The 21,280-nt window shown below is 35.7% G+C and overlaps 2 protein-coding genes across 2 annotated transcripts in view; one reads left to right on the top strand and one right to left on the bottom strand.

The window, feature by feature from the left end:
- The window catches only part of IGSF6 (immunoglobulin superfamily member 6), a 313,504-nt gene that overhangs the window by 271,948 nt on the left and 20,276 nt on the right, over nucleotides 1-21,280 (bottom strand). The gene's annotated exons all lie outside the window — the stretch shown is intronic.
- LOC104033472 (transmembrane protein 180) lies at nucleotides 1,181-16,522 on the top strand. The gene is made up of 6 exons (XM_075719246.1): nucleotides 1,181-1,351; nucleotides 2,113-2,847; nucleotides 5,804-5,958; nucleotides 7,465-7,548; nucleotides 8,516-8,659; nucleotides 16,393-16,522. Exons 1-6 carry the CDS (start codon nucleotides 1,199-1,201, stop codon nucleotides 16,520-16,522), a joined length of 1,401 nt encoding a protein of 466 aa, XP_075575361.1. The 5' UTR covers nucleotides 1,181-1,198.

The following is a 21,280-nucleotide window of genomic DNA, read 5'->3' as shown; positions in this document are numbered from 1 at the left end:
GTGTTTTGATGGGTGTTTGCAAATTGCATTTAGGATAAAATTGTTAATAGGCAGAGGAGCAAACTGTGGACTATTGACAAAAAGCAGGTTGTAAAGCTCTGGAGTTAGTGTGCATAGTAAGGCTGAAATTAGAACCTGAAGTATCTCCAAATTAATGGCAGATGGCTTCTTTCAAATAGATGTAAAGATGAATAAAGCCTCAGTTAAAAGGAGATACCTGGGAGAAGTATTTTTGTATTGGGCTTATAGAATTGAATCTCGTCAAGGACCATAAAGGTAGTCATTACTCTGCTTTAAAAGGTAGATGTTCCCTGGAGCTAGCTATTTTCATGGGATAGCTTATACCAAGCATACTTCAGTTAATTGCTAGATAGATGGAAAAAGTCAGCATCTTAAAAAATTGTTGGCTGAAGATCTGTTTGATATATTAAAGAACTCTATATTCTTGGGCTGAATGTCTGTTATTTGGACATACTTAAAATGCTGTACATGTGTTACTTGCTACATTTTATTTACATGCAGTCTTTTATACTATGAAAATGTTTGAACTATTAAAAGGTGTTTTGATTGTTTTACGGTTTCTATTCTTATTAGTTTATTAGGTGAAAGTATTGCTTCCATGGCTTCTTAACATTTACAAATACAAGGACAAGACTTGGTATTTGTTTTGAAAGAAATATTCATCTACGTGCATGCTGCATTTGATGTTCATACCAATGGAGTACGTAAGGATATGAATTGAGTCACTTGTTTCCTACACAGTCCATAATTTTAAAACTACGTAGCTAGCAAGAAAGATCTAAAATGTGCGCAATTACTTTGAACTCTACACCAAGACCAGTGTTTGCAATAGCAGATTTTTATATTGAGTCTGTGCACCAGTTAGGAAGGGATTCTTTTAAATTTTTGTCTACCTGTTCCATTCATTTTTAAGCACTGATTATACTTATAAATGTCACTGACTTCTTAATATTTTGCATCTATTCAGTTTTGAGCTTCGTGTCTTATAACTCAGTAAAATGTGTTTCTTGTTTTAAAAAAAAGGAAGTAAGAATGGGGAAATTTTCCTCTAAGAATCCATTTCTGCAGCTGTGAAACAAGCAAATCTCCCATGTAATTTTAATTTGGAAAATTATTCTACCAACTGTTGTCATTCTTTTTTGTAATTTGAGGAAGAAGAGAGTTGTACTTGTGGAAGATGAAGTTTGTTTCGGGAATTCATCCTAATGCGCTGGCATATTCCATGACTACGTTAGGTGCTGGAATGATGAACAGCATCTTTAATTTCTACTACGTTAAGCTTTTCCTAAACCAATACAAAATTTCAGAAGTAGCATTTCATCAAGCACAGGTATTGTACAATGGAATATGTTGACTACCATGTTGTGCTATGTGTCTGTGTTATCACAACAAAGTAATTTATTTTACTTATGAATTAATTTTGGATGCATTGCAAATAGTTACACAGTAAATTAATTTTAAATTTAGTTAGTCCATAAGCAATTGAAGGTACACATAAAGCATATCATTTACAGTCTTTAGACTAACAATCTCCAGACTTTAATTGCTGGAAAGATTTTTATCTTTGGCAGCTTGAAGTAATGGTCTAAACTAATCTCACATCTCAGCTCCATAGATAACATTTGACATTAGTGCTTTCCTATGGACTGTTTAAGTACTTAAATACTGCCTTTATTCTGCAAGTCATTATCCACGTGAGCAACTCCTGTCATAAATGGTCTCCTGAAAGTAATGGGCCAGCTCATGTTTTGAATTATTTGCTGTGAGAGTAATATCTGGGCTTTGCAAGATGAAAGCCCAGATATGTAAGCTTTTGAAGGAGTGAAGTCTTATGGACAGGGCTTTAGTTCACATGTAGTTGGGCACCTGCCTACTTACTCGTCATGTTTTTCAAAATTACTATAAACCTCTAAATACCTTTAAGAATTCAGTCTGGAGTCTGTGTTGACCTGAGAAGCTTTCATCTTTATTCTTTGAATAGAGATTTGTTTTAAATAAAGACAGTGTATATTACTTCTGTGTTTGTATAACCTATGCAGAAAAATCACACTAATGATAAATTCTGTTGTGTTTCTTCCTTGTTTGTCACAGGTTGTATTTATGATATGGAATGCCATTAATGATCCTCTTTTTGGGTATATTCAAGATAACTCCAAATTCGCATGCTGCTCAAGACGCCAGTTTTCCATTTTATATGGAGCTCCTTTATATGCGTTAGCCTTTTTGCTTCCTTGGTTTCCTTGGAAACATTACGAAGAAGGTGACTGGCTAAGTGGTCTTCACCTCATTGTTGCATTATGTACTTTTGACGGTTTGCTTACATTTGTGCTTCTAGCGCAGTGTGCCCTCTTTGCAGAAATTTCAACAAGACATGAAAGTAGGCTTCAGCTTATTAAATATAACCAAGTAGCAACATTGATTGGATCAACAAGTGTCCTCTTTTGTGGTCTTGTATCAGATAATATGGAAAAATTTGCCTATTTTCAGGCTTTCGCTGTTCTGATTGCAGCATTAGCAACAGCTTGTATGTGTTACACAGGCAAATATAGTACTAGTCAATATGAGCAGAGAGAAATTTGTACGGAGAATGCTAATCTGGAAAATAGTGATGCAGCTCTCTCCTGGTCCTCTGTAATTTCATTGACCAAACAGATTATGACAGAGAAAAATTTTATATTTTTTGTAACGATGAACTTCTTCCAAGTCTTCCACCTAGCCTTCTGCAACAATTTTATGATGATCTTTGCGGATAATCTTATTCCTAAGGATGTCCTTTCTTCCTCAATAAGAAGTATCATGTATGGAGCAGGCTTTATTTGTCCTCAGGTAGGCAGTTACACTTGTTTATTTCAAAATATGAAAATATGGTGTTTTACTAGTTTTCATTAGTTTAAGGTATCCATTTACACTGTCGAAAAAAATGCTGTATCTGGCATCAGCCATTGGCTATACTGAGAAACAAACCTAGCTTACCAATGCTCTAAAAGAAGAAAGTACCTCTATACACAGGCTAACCAAATATAAGAGTAGGGTAGGGAGAAAGGACAAGCAGGCAGGCTGGTGGAATATCTGTTTACAAGAATGTGAGGTGTGAGTATGCAAGGAGTGAATGTTTTGTATCCTACAGGGTTTATAATACCTAAGTATAAAGGAATGAAAAACACGGTCAAGATAAAAAGTTTCTAAAAGCAAAATCTATAGAACTCTGAATTCTTTTCTCTTTGGTTTTGATTTGTAATACATGATGAAAGAATTATCTCTTCTTCAGGAAGTTTCTGAGATAAACTGCACAAAACACTGGAAAAATTATTAGGTATTAAAAGCATTGTTGAAATATGTGGTATCTCAGTCATGGGAACCAAACAAAACTCTAAATAGCTGCTTTTGGAGAATAATACATTCCCATTTATTTTGTTGTTTGCTGTCTTGGTCAGCTACATTCACTGGGGAGAGAGCGAGGGAGAGAGACTTTCAAGACCCCAATCAGGGATGGGGGGAGGAGTAATGAACTGGAAAAGAAAAGAGAAAGATAACCCAAACGAGTAATGTGTGAGAACAAGAAAAGCAGCAAAAATATGTCCCACAGAATGTAAACATACTTGTCTGTAGTGAATAAAAAAATTCTCCTGTTCATTCCCTTCTAAATTCTTTCACTGGATCTTTTAAAACTTTCACCGTGTTTACTTGTTGGATTGCTCAAAAACTGAGTATCCTGACTTTCATCATAGGTGCTGATGATGTTCACAATTTCTGAAAATCAGGCTGTCATGTTCATTAAGTTCTAATGTTTTCAGTAAGTAAAATCTAAAAGAAGATGCATGAAAGTGCAACTGGAATTCACAGCTCAATTTCAGTTACCGTTTTGGCTTTTGCATATATAACATACAAATCCTAAACATACCTTCTCTGTTCCATAACTCCTAAATATGCATAATTTTAACTTTTATCTTTATCACAGGTTTAACAGGTTTTTTTTCTGTAACTCAAACACTTAGCTGATGAACTTTGGAAATAAATCAGAAACTGCAGAAGTTAGAAAAGCTTAAATAATTTTACACTCAATATATAGCAATCACTACTGTTGATAAAATCAGTGTGACAGTGTGAAACGAACAATCTTTCAGAAAATGCAACTCTCCCTGCTCCCCAGAGACTCTTTGTCTAGAAGGTCACTGAACCGTAGAGAGTTTGCTGTGACCTTATTTTTCTCAGGTTTTGTCCCTTTGAGCTCAAGATATAATAAGAGAATTCTCTGGTGGCAATGTCCTGAACTTCACTTACTGGAAAAGCACCCAACCCATGTAAAATAAAGCCCCTTCTTATGAACTGTGCTTCAGTGGCCTGTACTAAACTAGAATTCAGCTTCTGTCCTAGGTTCCTTTTAGTGGGTGTGAAGGATAAAACCTGCCTACAAGGGAAACCTTGCTGCTGAAACATAGGCAAACAATTTTAAATTTGCATCATTAACTTAGTATTTTTCTAAGAAATATGCAGTCTTAGAAACATGCAGGTAATAAGGAATTTTCTAAATCATAAGTACTTCCTGAGACAGGGTTATTTCCCAATGATAGGGAGACAAGGTAATGGTTTTTACAATAACATGCATTACATAATGCCTTACCATTTCTAATCTAAGCACTTTTCTGCAAAAACAGCCAGGGGGATGAGTATGTTTAAGTTTCTTACAACCAGATTTTTTTCTTATACCAACTTTCCAGCTTTGTTTTACCTAGCTGATCACTGGTTTAAGTAGAAAACTTGAGCTTCTTTAAAATAGCATTTGCCATGGTAATCTTTGCCTGACTGTAGCATCCTAGTTTTATTTACTATGTTAAAGCATTTAAATGTGGGAACAAATGTAAAAGGAGAGTTCTTTCTTGTTCTTCATCTGAATATTACACTGTTCATCTCTTTAACACAGAAGGAAGGAGAAAATGTGTATCTTTCATAGAGTTTTTGAGTATTTTTTGTGACAGTGATGAGGACCACATACATGTAGATGGTGACATAGGCTCAAATAATGGAAAGAACACAATGTGTTACAAAATGTCCTATTTAAACTGGAAAGTGAGGAACAATATAGAAGAGCTTACACTTTGTTCATACTATAACCAGCACTTAATACCATTTTCGTGAGTTTGCCTGTCACTAGCTTCTCGTGTGGATTACCGCTTGCTAAGATTGGCGGAATTAAAATGCAGCCGTACATGTTGTCCACTGGTGCCTGCCTTTCTCTACTTGCTAGCAAAGTCTCTAACCTGATAGATCAGCTCTCTTGGTGAGCTTGCTTCATCAACTTAAAAGTCATGCTTAATTTCTATACATGTCAGTGAAAATAGTAATATTAGTGAAAAAAACAATTATTGAAAATATTTTTGATCAGCAGTTAAAATTCAAATGACAAGATGCTTGGTTTACAGTTAACATACTGCAAAGTTAATTCTTTATGGGATATCAAACATAAAGATTACGAGCATTAAATAATAGTTAGGGAAACAGTATTTTCCTCAGGATATAGTAGTTCTCAGCTGGCTAGTTTTGAGTGAAAGGAGACCATTCTTACCTGGTAGAGGTAGCATAGAATGAGCCAGTAGATAGTTCTCTCTCTTCAATTCCTATTTTTTTATTTGGATTGAACTTTTTAGAAAGGGTTGGTGTTTTGGGGTTTTTTTCTTTAATGGGTAGTAATAATTTATGTCTGGTCTGTGCTTCATAGCTCTCCAAATGCTGAGATATTGTACTACAACTTTTCATTATATATGTGTATATATTATCTTTGCAGTGCCTTGTTCTTCTCAGTCATGCTTCGTTGAAGAAGTTTGGTTATTACAGAATCATCTTGTTTTCCTTTTACTTTGAAGGAGTAGCTGCTGCTGTCATGTTTGTTCTAGGGCCAGAACACTATTATCTGTTGGCATTTTATCTCACAGCAAACATGTAAGTAAATGCACTTCCCTATTCATAGATATGGCTTAAATAATTCTAACAGAGTGGACACTTAATAGCATGAAGATTTTGCCACTGCTTTGGTGGTTTTCCTTCTGTTCTCTTTCACTTGTCAGAAAAGTTGAAACTCCAGTTACAACTTTTTTCAGCTTTCATTTTATTCTGCTTCAGCTTTTAATTTCTGCTTTAAAAAACCAAAAAGCCTTAAAAATGAACAGTAACTAAGGTTTGCAGCCACATGCCTCCAGCCACATAGCTGCTTTAACATGAGATTCAAGGGAAGCAGAACCTCTTCTCATCCACATAGACACAGAAGATCTCAGTAGAGGAACTCTTCAGAGACTGTTTGCTAGGAAAGCTCAGACCTCATTTTGTATTGCATGAACACTTGTGTGTTGCACTGCAAAACAAATATCGATATGTCAGCTATCTGTTAGGTAACCAATACTGAGACACATTTTCACTGGTACTGGCTATGTATGACACCAAGAAGTAGAATTTTCACAGAAGTATATTATGATACATGGAAAACCTTATTTAAAAATAAAGACCTGTTTGTATTAGCATATTGTTACAGCAGTTCAGTTTTATTTCTTAATTTTCTGTTCACTGCTTTCTTTCTATGTGTTCTTTCCTACCCTCCTTTTCTTTGTCTTCTCTCCCCCTTCGCCCCATTTTCATTCTTATTTTCAGTGTTTCTGTCACGGGATACTGTAACACTGAATTGTGTGAATAATAAAGTGAACAATAAAATCATTACCTGCATACTTTAAATGATGAAGATATATTTTGATTTCCCCAGGAAAAAATTCTAAGGTACCTAAAGACTGTATGTTTAAAGTGCTAATTGTTCAAAGCCTCTTGTAAGTAAAAGCTAATCACACCCAGAATTTAATAAGGCGTAGAAATCCTAATATGTGAGTTTATGGTTTCAGTTAGCAGTTTGTTAAGAGTTGGCTTTGCGTGTGTGTGTGTGTTTAAATGCATACATATATATATATATATATAAAAAATGAAATACATATATAGGAATGCATGTAAAATCTTTTTACTATTCTAATTCTCCCACTTTGAAGTTTGTCTTCCATTGTAGTCTTTCCAGTGATGCTCATGCCCTTTTCAGATTCCAAGAGGACATTTTCAGTTTCTGTTTTCTTCTGAGGTGTTTCTTTTCTCCATGTCATTTTAAATGACATTTACTGATAATCTCAAGCAAGTATTTATGACCTTTTGCACCAGTGTCCATGGAAAAAAAACAAAATAAACACCAGCTTTTAGTTTTGCGTATCGATTTCTAATTCTCAGTTAAGAACAGATCTAATTCTGTCAGAGCTGCTGTTTAAACAGATAAATCACCATGTTTTAAAGCACATCTCAGTTCTGTGTGTTTGCAGAAATGTTAGTGTTGGGGTGTATACATTAGAATGACAGTTACAATTTCATTATGAAAGTGTATGTAAGAACTATGAACATATTAAATATTTTGTCTTTCTTTAGGGTAATTGTACAAGCTTCATTTAGTTTGTTCAATTTGCCTTTGGCAGATATTGTTGATGCAGATTTAATAAAGCACAAGCGGAGGTATGTCAGTCGTAACTTTTTCTTTAAACATGCTATCTATTTGCCATGTTACTCTTTCGTAAATTAGATTATGTCAAAGTAAGGACAGTAAGTGATCTTGGATCCTTGACACGAATCTACTTTTTGTAAGAGCAACGTAGCATAAGTAAAGATAAGAACTTGAATGAAGTTTCCTGAAGTTACTTCAGCAGAGTAATTTAAACACATTATTATGTCATTTCCAGTTTTAATTATACCATAGTATAAGCCAAGCCCTTAATTTTTGTGTGTTTATTTTTGTTAGCTTCAACTAAATTATTTTGTAGCTGTATACATCTGTTGTCACTTATGGAATTTTCTGAATAAGGCCTTTCCAACATGGCAAAAGGGTTTCGAAAGTTTTGCCCGTGCTACGTAAAGTGCAAGTTTCAAAGTCTAACTGGTTGCTGTTATCTCTCTGAAATAAAAATTGATAAAACTTGCTGTGACGTAGCATATTACAACTCATGGATCTTTTGGATTTTTATCAAAGTGCAGATAACTTCCTGTTGGTGCCATCAATATTTATGTAAGCGCAGATTCAATCCTGGTCTCTGTATTAAAGGACTTGTCCCTCAAATGTGAGAGCTATTGCTTTCACGAAGAAAAAAAAAATGCCTCCTTTTCTGGCCTCATGCATGTAAAGTCTTAAGTTGTAATTAATTCTCAGTCTAACTTAACTTCAATAATTACTCAATGTGCACAAAGTTGAACTTGAGTGCCAGTCATTTCAGAATAGGGGCCAAGCTGTATATATACCTTTCGTTTCCAAAGAAAATTAAATTTCATTATGATAGCTGATCTGTTTGCTATAATGTGTGAACTATAAAGCTGAGTATCATGATAGTTAGCATTTGCATTTAACAGAATTTTAAAAATCACTATTGTAATTAATATGCTACTAAGTTTGTGTTGTGCATTCATTTGTTTTTTTCCCTAATTATTTTAGATCACCACTTTCCTCTATGGTTTTTGGTACCAATGCTTTATTTACCAAGCCTGCCCAATCTTTGGCTCCAATGCTTGTGGTTACAATACTAAATCAATTTGGATATGAGAACCTGAATAATGAAGTTGCTCAGCCTGATCCAAGGTGAGTTCAAAAGGGATACTTTAAATCATAGAAATTAACATGAAGTAATCCTGTCATCTAAAAAGCAATCTGCAATTAGTTTGCATCAACTGCACTTCAAAAATAAGAGTGCTTTAAAAATATTTTCCAGGTTTTTTTTATCTGTATAGAAATAGAAATTATTTCTAGATTTTTTTTTAAGAATAAATCATTTATTAAACAATACGCATGATATCTACCTAATTTTGAAAAACAAAGGATTCATTTCAGTAGTTGACCATCTCCTGTTCTATTGCAACAAAGAAAAAAAATATGTTTGAGATCATCTGATACCTCTTATGAAGATAGATGTTGTCCTGGCTTCTGTGTTTTGTTTATTTCGTAAACCTATTCCTTGAATATATCCTAATAGGGTTGCATTTAAGATACATTTTTGTTTGAGAGAAAGCAGGATAATCACTGGAGAGAGGGAATTTGCCTCAAGTAGGAGTATAATTTTGGCTTCTATACTACTTACCATTCTAATGCTAATGATTTCATTGCAGTCCCTGGAGACCTTAATACACAGCATAAAGCTGTGGTTGCTAGTTAGCACATTGGAAATGCATGGGCTTTTATAAAAACAAATTAACAGGGAGTCAGTACACTAAAAGGGTCATAGGCTGTTTATTTATGACCATCAAGAAGAAGTGGCAACATAAGGAACAACTGAAGTCAAGACTAAAAGGCAAAAATCAGTCCTGATGAGGATTTGCTTGAGAGAACAACATGAATATCCTGAGAACTACATAGCTCTCCTAAATTTTGAGTAGAAACCTTAAAAAATACATAGAAGACAATTGTATATGAACTTCTGTGGAGATAGCTCTTGAAGGAGGAATGACTGGTTATGTGTCACCTAAGGCTTGCAGAATGTTTCATATTTGAGGAATTTTCTAAAAAAAAAAAAAAGTATGAGGAAAAGCATGACATAAGGACAACAGGTGGTCTTCAGAAAGCATCCCGACACAAATAAAGAAGGCTTAAGTTTGAGGCTATGTGTGAGAACAGTTAATTTTATTTTAATGCATTCTGTAGATAGCCAGCCACTGAGATGATGTGAAGAGGACATGAACCTCATTACAATGTCAAATAAGATGAGTGATTTTTGCAGAAGAGCGGTAGGTTGAACTGGATGTGGATATGACACGGCTGAATATATTCATCTCGATGATTCAGAAAAATTCAGATTTGAAACATAAAAACTGCAGTTCTGATCCCTTTCAATCAGAGAAATGATCCCTTTGTGGATGGATTTTAAATCACAGTTAGCTATAAATCTTTTTTTCCTCAGTAAGTAGCTTCTGGACTACAGCAACAATAAATTTCTTGTATATAGAATTGAAATACTTTGAATGCTCAATCTCTAAAACCTATATTTTCACTTGAGTCATGCTGAAATTTGATTTATTTCACTAGGGCAAGGAACAGCATAAAGGTACAAAACTGAGATCACTTAATCAAAGAAATATACTGAAATAGACTCTATATTTCTCTTGCTCATCCCTTCAAAAATAATTTCTTAAATATGAAGCAATCTGCATGTGTTTTCTCTATATGTATGTGTGAATGTGCATGTCCTTCACTTTGCAAATGGACTACAGTGTGGACATACAGTCCACAAAGACCAGACTACTCAAGATTGTTTCTAGGGAGTCAGTTTGCCCATGGCAATGTACTCAGGCCATTGACTGAGCTAAAATTACTCATACATATTAAAACCCCATCAGCTGATCTCAGATTTTAGCCATAGGCAGACAGCTAAAATATAATTGCCTCAGGACAAAGCTGTTTGGGGACAAACAGAAACTGAATACAGGAGATCGCTCAAAATATGCTCAAACTGTTTTGAAAAATAAATTCACACATGTGAATTACATATAATGAAATGTTATGACCCATGCCAATACAATCTCAGCTGTGTCGTTCCTCCTTCTCCAAAGCTGGCAATATCTATTAAGTGTTCTGGAAAGCATTTACTTTATTAGGTATAGTGGTAGTGAATTGTGACAATAGCACAGAGGACCTTTATTCTGCAATAAAAAAATGTTTGGGCCCTGAATAAATATGTCTTAAGAGTTTCCAGCAATGTTGTTTACTAGGAGAAGAGAGAAGATGCAGTCCAAAACCATAAACTATTTGCTGAATTCTAAATTATTTATTTTTTTCATGAAAGTTAAACCATAGCAACAATGATGGAACAGCTAATCCTGCAAACCATTTCCAGGCACATTAAGGACACTAAAATCATCAATAGTAGTTAGCATGGCTTCACCAAGGGGAAGTCATGCTTGACCAACTTGATAAACTTTTACAATGAAATGACTAGCCTGGTAGGCAAGGGAAGAGCAGTGGCTATTGTCTACCTGGCCTTTAAGTAAGGCCTTTGACATTGTCTCCCATAAGATCCTCATAGACAAGTCTTTGATATACAGGTTGGATGAGCAGACAGATGGGTTGAAAACTGGCTGAATGGCCAGGCCCGGAGGGTGGCGATCAGTGGCATGAAGCCTAGTTGGAGGCCAGTAACTAGTAGTGTGCCCTAGGCTTCTATACTGGGTCCAGTCCTGTTTAACATCTTCATTAATGACCTGGATGATGGGGCAGGATGTACCCTCAGGAAGTTTGGTGATGACACAAAACTAGGAGGCTGATACGTCAGAGGGTCATGCTGCCATCCAGAGGGATCTCGACAGGCTGGAGAAATGGGCTGACAGGAACCTCATGGTTCAACAAGAAGTGCAAAGTCCTGCACCTGGGAAAGAAGAGCCCCATGCACCAGTATATGCTGGGGGCCACCCAGCTGGAAAGCAGCCTGGCAGAAAAGGACCCGGGGGTCCTGGTGGACACCAAACTGAACATGAGCCAGCAATGTGCTCTTGTGGCAAAGAAGGCAAATGGTATCTTGGGCTGCATTAGACAAAGTATTGCCAGCAGGTCAAAGGAGGTGATCCTTCCCCTCTGCTCAGCACTGGTGGGGCCACACCTAGAGTACTGTGTCCAGTTCTGGGCTCCTCAGTACAAAAGAAACATGGACATACTGGAGAGAACCCAACAAAGGACCACAAAGGTTATTAAGGGACTGGAGCATCTCTCCTATGAGGAAAGGCTGAAAGACTTGGGACTGTTCAGTTTAGTGAAGAGACAGCTCAGGGGGGATCTTCTTAATGTATATAAATGCCTTAAGGAAGGGTGCAAAGAGGATGGATTCAGGTTCTTTCCAGTGGTGCCCAGTGACAGGACCAGAGGCAACGGGCAGAAAACACAGGAGGTTCCCTCTGAACATCAGGGAACACTTTTTTACTGTGAGGGCAAATGAGAAATGTAACAGGTTGCTCAGGGAGGTTGCGGACTTTCCATCTTTAGAAATACTCAAAAGCCATCTAGACACAGTCCTGGCCAGCTGGCTCTATGTGGCCCTGCTTGAGTGGGGGTTTGGAGCAGATGACCTCCAGAGGTCCCTTCCAACCTCAACCATTCCATGATTCTGATTCTGTGAACAAAGTTCCAGTATTCAATGATGGTGAAAATATGGGTATATTACAATTACGGACAGGCAGTTGCCTTTTATACACAGACACTGTCTGTTGCATTAGTTTTCTTCCACAGTTACTTCACAGATCCTCTAACAAAGCAAAAGAATCTTAGTAAGATGTATCTTATTATCTCTGTTTAGTTTGCGGGGTTTTTTGTATGTTTTGGATGTTAATGTTCCATGGAGTGACTGGAGAAAAGTATTAGCAGACCATCAGTGGTCTCCTTCTTCAGTAATGTCTAGATATCTCCCCTATCTTTCCCCTCAGCATCAAAAGTTTGAACATTGTTTTTTGTATTGTCAGCAACTTTCCACACTTTTGCTCTAGTAAAACACATTTTCCAGCAATGAGTTTACAGGTGAAAATTATGGAAATAAGCTTTTCTTGTTCACACTGATTTTTGTGTAATACTGTCATTTCATTTCCTCATTCCTCATTGCTTGATATATTGCTTACTCAAGACCGTATGGAATGCTGGAGCTCACAAACTTTCTGGATTACTTCAACTTGCATATAAAAAAAAAGGTCATCGCTTACAGGGGAAGTGTGTGTCTTTTTCTCCCCTACTTCATTTATCTTATACATTTGACAGCATTTTATTAATAGCATACTGCCTTCAGAAGTGGGCTTCATCAATATTCTGTCTTTGGTGCTCATCTTACACTGTATCAGAAAAAATCTCTCTCTCAAAAGCTATCTGCTGGGACAAATCATGTATCTTCTGATTCTTATGCCTCCAGCAAAAAGTCTGTAAGATGACACTACCTCACCTACACCTCCTCATCATTCTAGTGATTACATTTTGGTTCTTTAGCTATGTGATATTATGAGTCCTTGACATCCTCCATGATCAGGATATTTCACTATTACTTCACTAGAGTACCAACACTCTGTTAAGAGTACCAACACTCTGTTAAGAGTACCAACCGACTCTAAGTTGCCAGTTTTTAAGCTTTGCCTGTCTTATGTTGCCATCATGCTGTTGAGCAATTCACACATATATGTTCTCTGCCGTTAGTAAAGACCACGTTCCTGAGCAGCTTATTAGGACAACTGGTATGTTATGAGTGAAATTCTTATCCCAGAAGACCTTTTGAGACAATAGTTCATCATCGTCTTGGTGGCTTCTGTTACAGTTGTATTCTGCAGGGCACCCATGCTGGTAAGACAGTGAAGACGTTTTATACAGAGAGTAAAAGTCTAGAAGAAAGGAAGATTCAGCCCCCTTTTTCTTTCATCTGTGAAGTATCATAAGATTCATCAAAAATGAGAAAATGCTTATCACTGAACAGTGATCCCAGAAATGTATTAGACCAGGCATTCCAAAGACCTAGACTGTCTTTCTCTTCCTCTGTACTGAAGCCTTTGAATTGACCATTAACATCACCAACTTCTTACTTACTGGTACCAGTATTTACTTCTGCCTCAATGGTAACATCTTCTTAGCCACAGTGATGTCTTCTTCCTTAGGAGCAATCCAGTATCTCTTGGTTTTGTCTCTGGTATCATAACTCTGAAGTGTGACTTCTGCTATGAATAGGGTATCTCTCTTCCAGGAGTCTTTTTGGTGTAACCTATTTCACACATGAGGTTGGCCTATATATTGCACACAATTCCATGTGCGTTACACATGATTCTGCATACATTAATATACAAATTATATCACATTCTTAGGGAATGTGGTCACTACACATCAGTTAAGCATTTTGTAGTGGAAACTAGCTTAAGAAATATTTTTTAATATCCTTAAAATTTGAGCAGTAACTTGCAGAATGGACTGGTCCTGGTGTTTTTTTTTTTTTCTTTTTGGTCCGTCATCACAGCAAAGTGTTACCTGCCCATATGGCTTGGGGTTTTGTTTTGGTTTGTTTGGGTTGGGTTGGGTTTCTTTAGTTTGGGGTTTTTTTGCTATGGAAAAGATACCTAGGTTAAAAACTCCCTCTTCTGGACAGCCACTGCAACTACAGCTAACTTCTCTTAAAAGTGTGCTTTTCAAATTCATTCTTCATTATTTATTGGAGACACTTTAAACTGTTGATGCTTTCCTATTGAATTACTGGACTACATCACATTCTATTCAGAGTGATATTCAGGCTGTTTAAAGAAAGATTGTATGTTTTATTTGTGAAAGATTGTATGTTTTATTCCTGCGTGTGCAAAAAATGTAGACATGGAAATTTCTGAGGTTACTGGTTCAGCTGTTACTATGATGAAATCTGAGCTCTACTCTTGATTTATCCCAGTCCCTTAATGAAATATTTTCCCATTCCTTGTTCCGTGTATTATAGATATTTTTCATAATTCCTGCAGTAACTTAAGGGTTTGCAGTACAATAGGTATATTACTTTCTTAAACCAATATTGTTCCAATGAAACCAAATCAGGATTGCACCAGTGTGAGTGATTTGGCAGATGTTCTTTCTTTTTTTGTCCTTCCTGAAGTCCATATATAAAGACGGAATAGTTTTAGTACTGAAAACTGCAATCCTCTTTAGTGTGCAGAACAGGCAAAGTTCTGCCCCAGCATCCTGTTAACTGTGTCTTAAGTTAACATAGTTAACTTAGTTCTGTTTTCATCTTTAGATGTAAGACCTGTTTTCACCTTTAGATGTAAGTAATTTCTCTGTGGCCTCCCCGTTGACACTGCTCATACAGTTAACTACGGGCAGTTGTGACGGTGGTGTGCATGATATGGGCCCTTGTTTAGTTGCAGGTGGACTGAAAATAGAATTGACTACAGGCCAGTAAACAATGTCCAAATGGTAAATTATTGTCACTGCCAGTAAACATTGGCTATGGACCAGTGACCTGCTAGTGAACACTTCCAGTCTTAAATGCGATCCCCCAAGTGATTAAGTAATTCATTTGTAAGCCTGTGTTTTTTTTGTTTTCTTATGTAGCATTAGCATGTACATGACTCGAGATAAATTGTGATCGTTGTATGAGTGTGTGTATGTAGTAAGGAATAAATCTGGGCTATGTTGCAGGTTGCAAGCATTTTTTCTGTTAAATGCAGTGAGACGTGAGTTGATACTTTTATGACTCAGAGAAACTCTTAGATTTTATTCAAAAGCCTGCTCAAGTTAACAAGAGGTTTTTCACAGATTTCAGGTTTTTTTGATCACGTCCCTAGCTATTCTGTGAGTCTCCTATCTCATCCTTAAATGCTAAGGAAAAAAAAATAGAAAATAACATAAACTGCCTCATGGAGAGGAAGTTCATTTAGGGGCTGTTTCTCAGCTTGCGTTGACTTTCCTGATATTTAAGTAATTAGAATCCAATAATTAACAGAATGCCCGTACATAATGATTCTAGCTGCTAGATGAATGCCTTTGACAGCTTTGAGCTGTCAGAAACCATACGGTTCTTAAAAGGGAACTCACTTAACTCCTATATTTTCTTTTTTGATTCATATTTGCAGATGCTTTTATCTCTTATTCCTTAGAGAAGATTTAGATGAGGAAATACCAATCCATGAGAATAAATGAGAATGAGTGTTAATTTCATATGTATTCTTTTTACCGTTTATATTTTCTTGTAATCATTTGTTTTAAAACAAAATTAAATAAGGCTTAATATTTCAAATAGCCCTTTACACTAGACCTGAATTTTGTGCATTAATCATGACTTCCATCTAGCACTCAGCAACAATAACAACACACTATGTGGACACCTAGTAGCACAGATTTTAACTTACATAAAATAATTTCATATTAAAATCTTTGCTTCCATTTTCTGCTTTTCTTTCTCTTCCAGATTTTTCAGTCTTATTAAACCTTTTCAGAAGCTCTGCTCTATAACTGGATTATATTGCTTAAATTGATTTCTATATTACGTAATACAGGTGTGTACTAAAGTAGCAAACAGGATTTCTTAGGTTGCCTCCAGTGTATTAAAATTAACTCTTGGTGTGCTAATTATCTAATTTCCTCCCAGCTATTATGAAAGGAGCAAACAACATAAAATACCTATTTGTATGTAGAATTAGAAAATATAATTGAAGTACATTTGATATCTGAGATAGTTATATTTCTTTTATTTGGAATTGATTGTACACAGTAACATGTATATGCTGTATATGTGTATATAATGTGAATGCTATAAAAATAATTTGTTGTGAATTGACTGTGAAAGTTAATCTTCTTCATCTTGAAAGCTGTGTTTTCATCTTCTTCACCAGTCTGTTTTTAGGTCTTCATGATGCCATGTTCTATTTGATCTGTCTGGTTCCACTTTGCATTGCAGTCATACAGATCCTGACGTGGACTCCCTTTTCAATCCAGAATAGTCATATGACAGCTGTACGCTAAATATGTAATAGTTGGTCAGTAAGTCTTCCGCTGAACTGTACCACAAAAGAGTTAGTATGTTTTAAATGTGAAAAAGGAAAATTGCATTAAATGGACTATTAGACCAAACACAGTTTGAGCCATTTCAATAAAGTTGCATTCTTCAGTCTGTATACACTATAACACAGGTCACATTCAGCCTCAATGCTGAGACTACACAGAGTTTTTTTTCTATCTCAGTTTTTTGCCTTTAATGGGCTTTATCCTTAGTTACTAAATAAAGTCCTTTCTGGTATGTACTGGTCACTGTTAGCTCCTTAGAAGAATGTACATGGCAGATCAGGTAAAGCAATCGCAACCCAGCACCCAGAATTCAAGGGAACTGTATTTTCTTAAGCTTACTGAAATGTAGTGGATTAATTCTGCCATACTGATAAACCAGCAGATCTCTGAAGTTAATCTGGAAGAGCCTGGTGGACATCCCTCATGGATGGCAGGGAGATGAAGAGGAAAAAATGTAGATGGTGTCTAGCTGACCAATATCAAGACAAATCTGAAAGCTGTGACAGGAAGAGGCAGGAGTAGTTAACTACCCTGTAGAAGTCTTTGTAAGGGTAAAGAAGAAAAAGATTAAAATGCTGTTCAATGAAGTGTTGCTGGATATGGGAAAAGCTCCACACTTCCTCACTGGCTTTCCAAATGTCTCTAGTTGATGGTAGGTAGATGCAGTTTTCTGGCTGTAAATGGGAAAATTATTTTGAAGGTACCATATTGTTAGTACTTCATACAAAATGTTATTGTGGTAAGAAAAACATTAGCATATGGAGGTAGTAGTGTCCAGTTAGTTGGACAAATCTAAGCACACACATATTGAATCAAACTCTACCTGCTTAGTAGTGTTACATTGGCAAACTCACTTGGTGTGCTGACAGTTGGAGTTAAATTTCTGATTAATCAAGTTGAAGTTAGTTAATTTCTGATTATTTCTTACCAGATCTTTTCAGTTAAGCTTTTAAATGAATCCTGTGATTTTTGTAAAATAAAGTTTTTTTGACAAAATTCCAGAAGCATTGAATCCTCTCTTTATTTCACATGTTGTAATGATAAGATACGTTACCATGTTTACAATACTTCTGTTTAATAAATATTCTTTTTCCTCTAATATATCCAGCGTGTAATTGTGTAATGATAGATCACTTAAGTATAATATAATAACTTCATCTTTGTTCTTTGTTTTGCCCAGGCAAACATGATTTTAGAAGCACCCTTCTTACAGAGTGCCAGTCACTTGACAGTACAAGAAGATGCATTGTATGTATCCCGATTTTAAAGTGCTGAGCCAGCTAATTTCTAAGGCTCTACGTTTATCGTGCTAGGTAACTGGGAAAAGAATGAGTGTAAAAAGTTACCCTGCATTTTGGTGGACACTAGCATAATTTAATGAAGAGGTTTGAGATTTGAAATACCAGTGTTGAAAAAAGTAGTCTTTTGTGCTCAGTTTTTACATTCGCAGAGTAAAACCAATGTTGTTTCCTTGCCTTTTCTGAAGTGGAAAGCGCTTTCAAAGTGATGAGTGAAAAAGTGGGATAGCATTGTTAAATATTTAGAAATCCAAATGAACCCTTTGATAGGAATATGAAGATTTATGTTAAAATGTAAGAAGCCAGAAGTGTGATGAAGTTTTAAGTTGTGTTATCTCTGTCTTGTCAGAGACACCATTATTCATTTGCATTGTACATGCCAAGAGCATTATGTACACATACTAGTGTCACTTGTATTTACATATCCAAAGAATATTTACACAAATACCAGAGTAGATATGGACTGTGTGTTTAGATTCTGAATTTTAAAAGATTTACTGCATTGTATGTATGAATTTTCTGCCTGAAAGGCAGGAGAAAAAGCCGAAGGACAGAAGTCTGAAGGAATTTAAGTTAACGTAATCTTTGATTCATTATATGAAACTGTTTTCTCCCTGACAAATCCTTTAAAATGGTAATAAATAAAATAGTTCTATTTTTCTTTACTGTTTCTATATTTCCTAAACTTCGTATGTTCATCCTATCCTCATAGAATATATATTTTGATAGATGAAAATGTTACTGTTCCACAAATAGGGTTTCTCAGATGACTGTATTTATTACTTAGTTCTAATGTTATTAGAACATAGTGTACAACTGGGATAGTGCTGTGCTATATAACAGGAAATCTAATAAGTGGTTCTAAGAGTCAAAATTACACCAAGAATTCTTTGAAATGATCAGAATTAATTTTTCTGGAAAATGTTTGGTAAAGATAGCATTTTATTTGCTGAAATAAGAAAGGAGTAAGGGATGATACGACTGAAGGCACAGTTTGAATAGCCTCTATAAACTGCTGCATCTTTAGAATTAAGATAGGAAAATTAAATAGTCAAAGATTTCTAAGCAAGACAGCCTTAAGATATGAGAGACTAACTGTGTAGAATAAACTAGTTTAGAAAACAAATCCGAGAAGTACAATACAAATGATTTAATAGGTAAGATATTAATAATTTTGCAAATAGCTAGAATTTATTATTCTCCCATTTGTCTGTCCTATTTCTCTTGCTATAAGGGCAGGAAAAAAAGTGTCTTTCATCACACCAATAGTCAATCCAAAAGAGGACTGGAAAACTGCTTTAAATTCAGGTGGTAGTGATAGAAGGTTGGTGGTACGTTATGATTAACATCGCTTATTCTGTATTTCTCTGTCACCTACTAAACTTTGTTATCCTCTGCTAAACCCACATCATTGGTTTTGGCCATGAATCAAGGAAAGGAAGATCAGAGGCAAAACTTTAGTGTCTTGCAACAGCTGGTTTGTCTGCTTTCTCTCCTTATTAGCTAATAGTATCTGAGCTTGAAGTCCTGCTGCTGCAAAAATGCCCCAATTTAATCTTGATAATTTAGGAGTGTCTAAAATAGTCTCATAACTGATAAAGAGGATTTAAGTGTATATAATATAAAATATGAAATGCTGTGATAACTTTAGGGAATGAGAAATTTGATGCTTGAATCCCATTCTTAGAGTTTCTCTATAAATTTTATAGAATTTGGATCTTAATACACTGAATGAATGTTATTGAAAATCAATGGGTAAAAGTGTCTACTAGATTTAAAAGGATGTTATCTAATAGACATGAAAGAATGTTAGCCTAATATGGTAGTAATATAATATATGGTTAGTGCTAGAGTGAAAACATGGAATAAATTACAACAAAGCATATTTAATTTTAAGTAGGAAAAAACTAGATTTATGTTTTGCAGGCTTACAGGCCTGCCTCTGTTCTCATCTTGTACAAAATAACCTTCCCGGTCTCCTGCTGTGCTGATTTTGGAACTGCTTAGTAATTCATGAATATACTATGTTGACATGGCTAGTAGGATGTTTACATTTCAATACGGTTGTACAGCTTAATGGGTGCTGTCAGGAAAGACAAGCAGGAAGGGGAAGGAACGGTTAAGATAAGCCACATCTCCACAAATACTTCTGAGGTCTTTCTTACAGAATTAAGCCAGCTCAGGAAAAAGCTCAGTAATACATGCAGTCAAAAGAATTCTACCTGGTTTTGTAAAGAAACACACAACCAAGACTGGGGGGAGTTGTCTTAGAGAGCTGCACAAACCCACAACAGGGCCTCCTGGGTTACCTTTGCGAGAGAGGATTTTAGATAGACATCTATGTTTGTTTATCTTAAAGACCTCTTTCTGGTAATCACTTTCTTACTATTGTTTAAATAATAGAAGGGGAAGTTGTTTTATCGCTGTACTTGATCGGGAAAATTGCAGATTTACATCCTAGAATACATGAGGCTGTGCAGCCAGCCCTGTCACTCTGAGTCCTGCTCCAGAAGACCCGGCTCCTTCTGATCGCCACAAAGCAAATGCAGACTGCGTTAAAAATCCTCCTTCCTAGGCAGCTATTCAAACCCTTTGGGTATGTTCTGGACCTTTTGGGTCCTAGGTAGTCAATTGATTAAAGAAGTTTTCTACTAAGAGAAAGAAGAAACACTACCTAAACAGTTGAGGAGAAAGTAGAAAAAAAGTGATTCAATTTTTTCTGGAAGTCCTCTCCCAGCACACTAATTGCTTTGCATGATGTATGCATACACTTATACAACAAATAGTTTACTGAGATTGTCCAGCAATTGGTTACAATTCCACCGGCCTGTATGCAAATGACAATACATCAAAATTATTACCTAAATATGCATGACTAGTGTGTTCTTTATAGCCTGTCAAGAGAAAAATATACTTAGTATACAACTACGGCAGCAGAATATTAATGTCAAATGTAACACTGGGTAGGGACTTTGAAAAAATCTCATTAAAGCATATCCAGATTGTATACAAACAATGCAAAGACAAAACCTACTGTATTTCTTAATTTAGTTGGTATGCAATTCATTATCTGTATTTTACATGTGATAAAATTAAGATATATTTTCCTGTGAACAACATGTAACTAACCTGAAGCAATTTTATTTATTGGTTTACACATTGTGAGCAGATGTTTGTTTAAAAAGCAGCAAATTTAGTTTTTGTCATTTTGGATTTTGATTATGAAGTTGTTTTATTCCTGGAGGGGAAAAATAAGCTAATCTGTTTTTACAAACAAGAACATACATAGAAAGGAGAGTCCTAATCCCAAACCAAATAAAAAGAAATAGACCAAAAAGGCATCTTAGCCCTTCTAGCTATGGGAGAAAAGAAGGTCTTCATGTGGAAAACTGTCTAAAGCTCTCATGTCAAAAAACTT

This window comes from Pelecanus crispus, chromosome 11, assembly GCF_030463565.1.
Source record: "Pelecanus crispus isolate bPelCri1 chromosome 11, bPelCri1.pri, whole genome shotgun sequence".
NCBI classification, from domain to species: domain Eukaryota; kingdom Metazoa; phylum Chordata; class Aves; order Pelecaniformes; family Pelecanidae; genus Pelecanus; species Pelecanus crispus.
The sequence above is the reverse complement of the archived record's forward strand: the minus strand, read 5'-3'. Positions and strand labels throughout refer to the sequence as shown.

Coding starts and splice junctions, on each gene's coding strand:
- LOC104033472 (XM_075719246.1), top strand. CDS start 1,199: ATGAAGTTTGTTTCGGGAATTCATCCTAATGCGCTGGCATATTCCATG. Junction 1,352..2,112: donor TAGCATTTCATCAAGCACAG/GTATTGTACAAT, acceptor TGTTTGTCACAG/GTTGTATTTATGATATGGAA. Junction 2,848..5,803: donor CAGGCTTTATTTGTCCTCAG/GTAGGCAGTTAC, acceptor TTATCTTTGCAG/TGCCTTGTTCTTCTCAGTCA.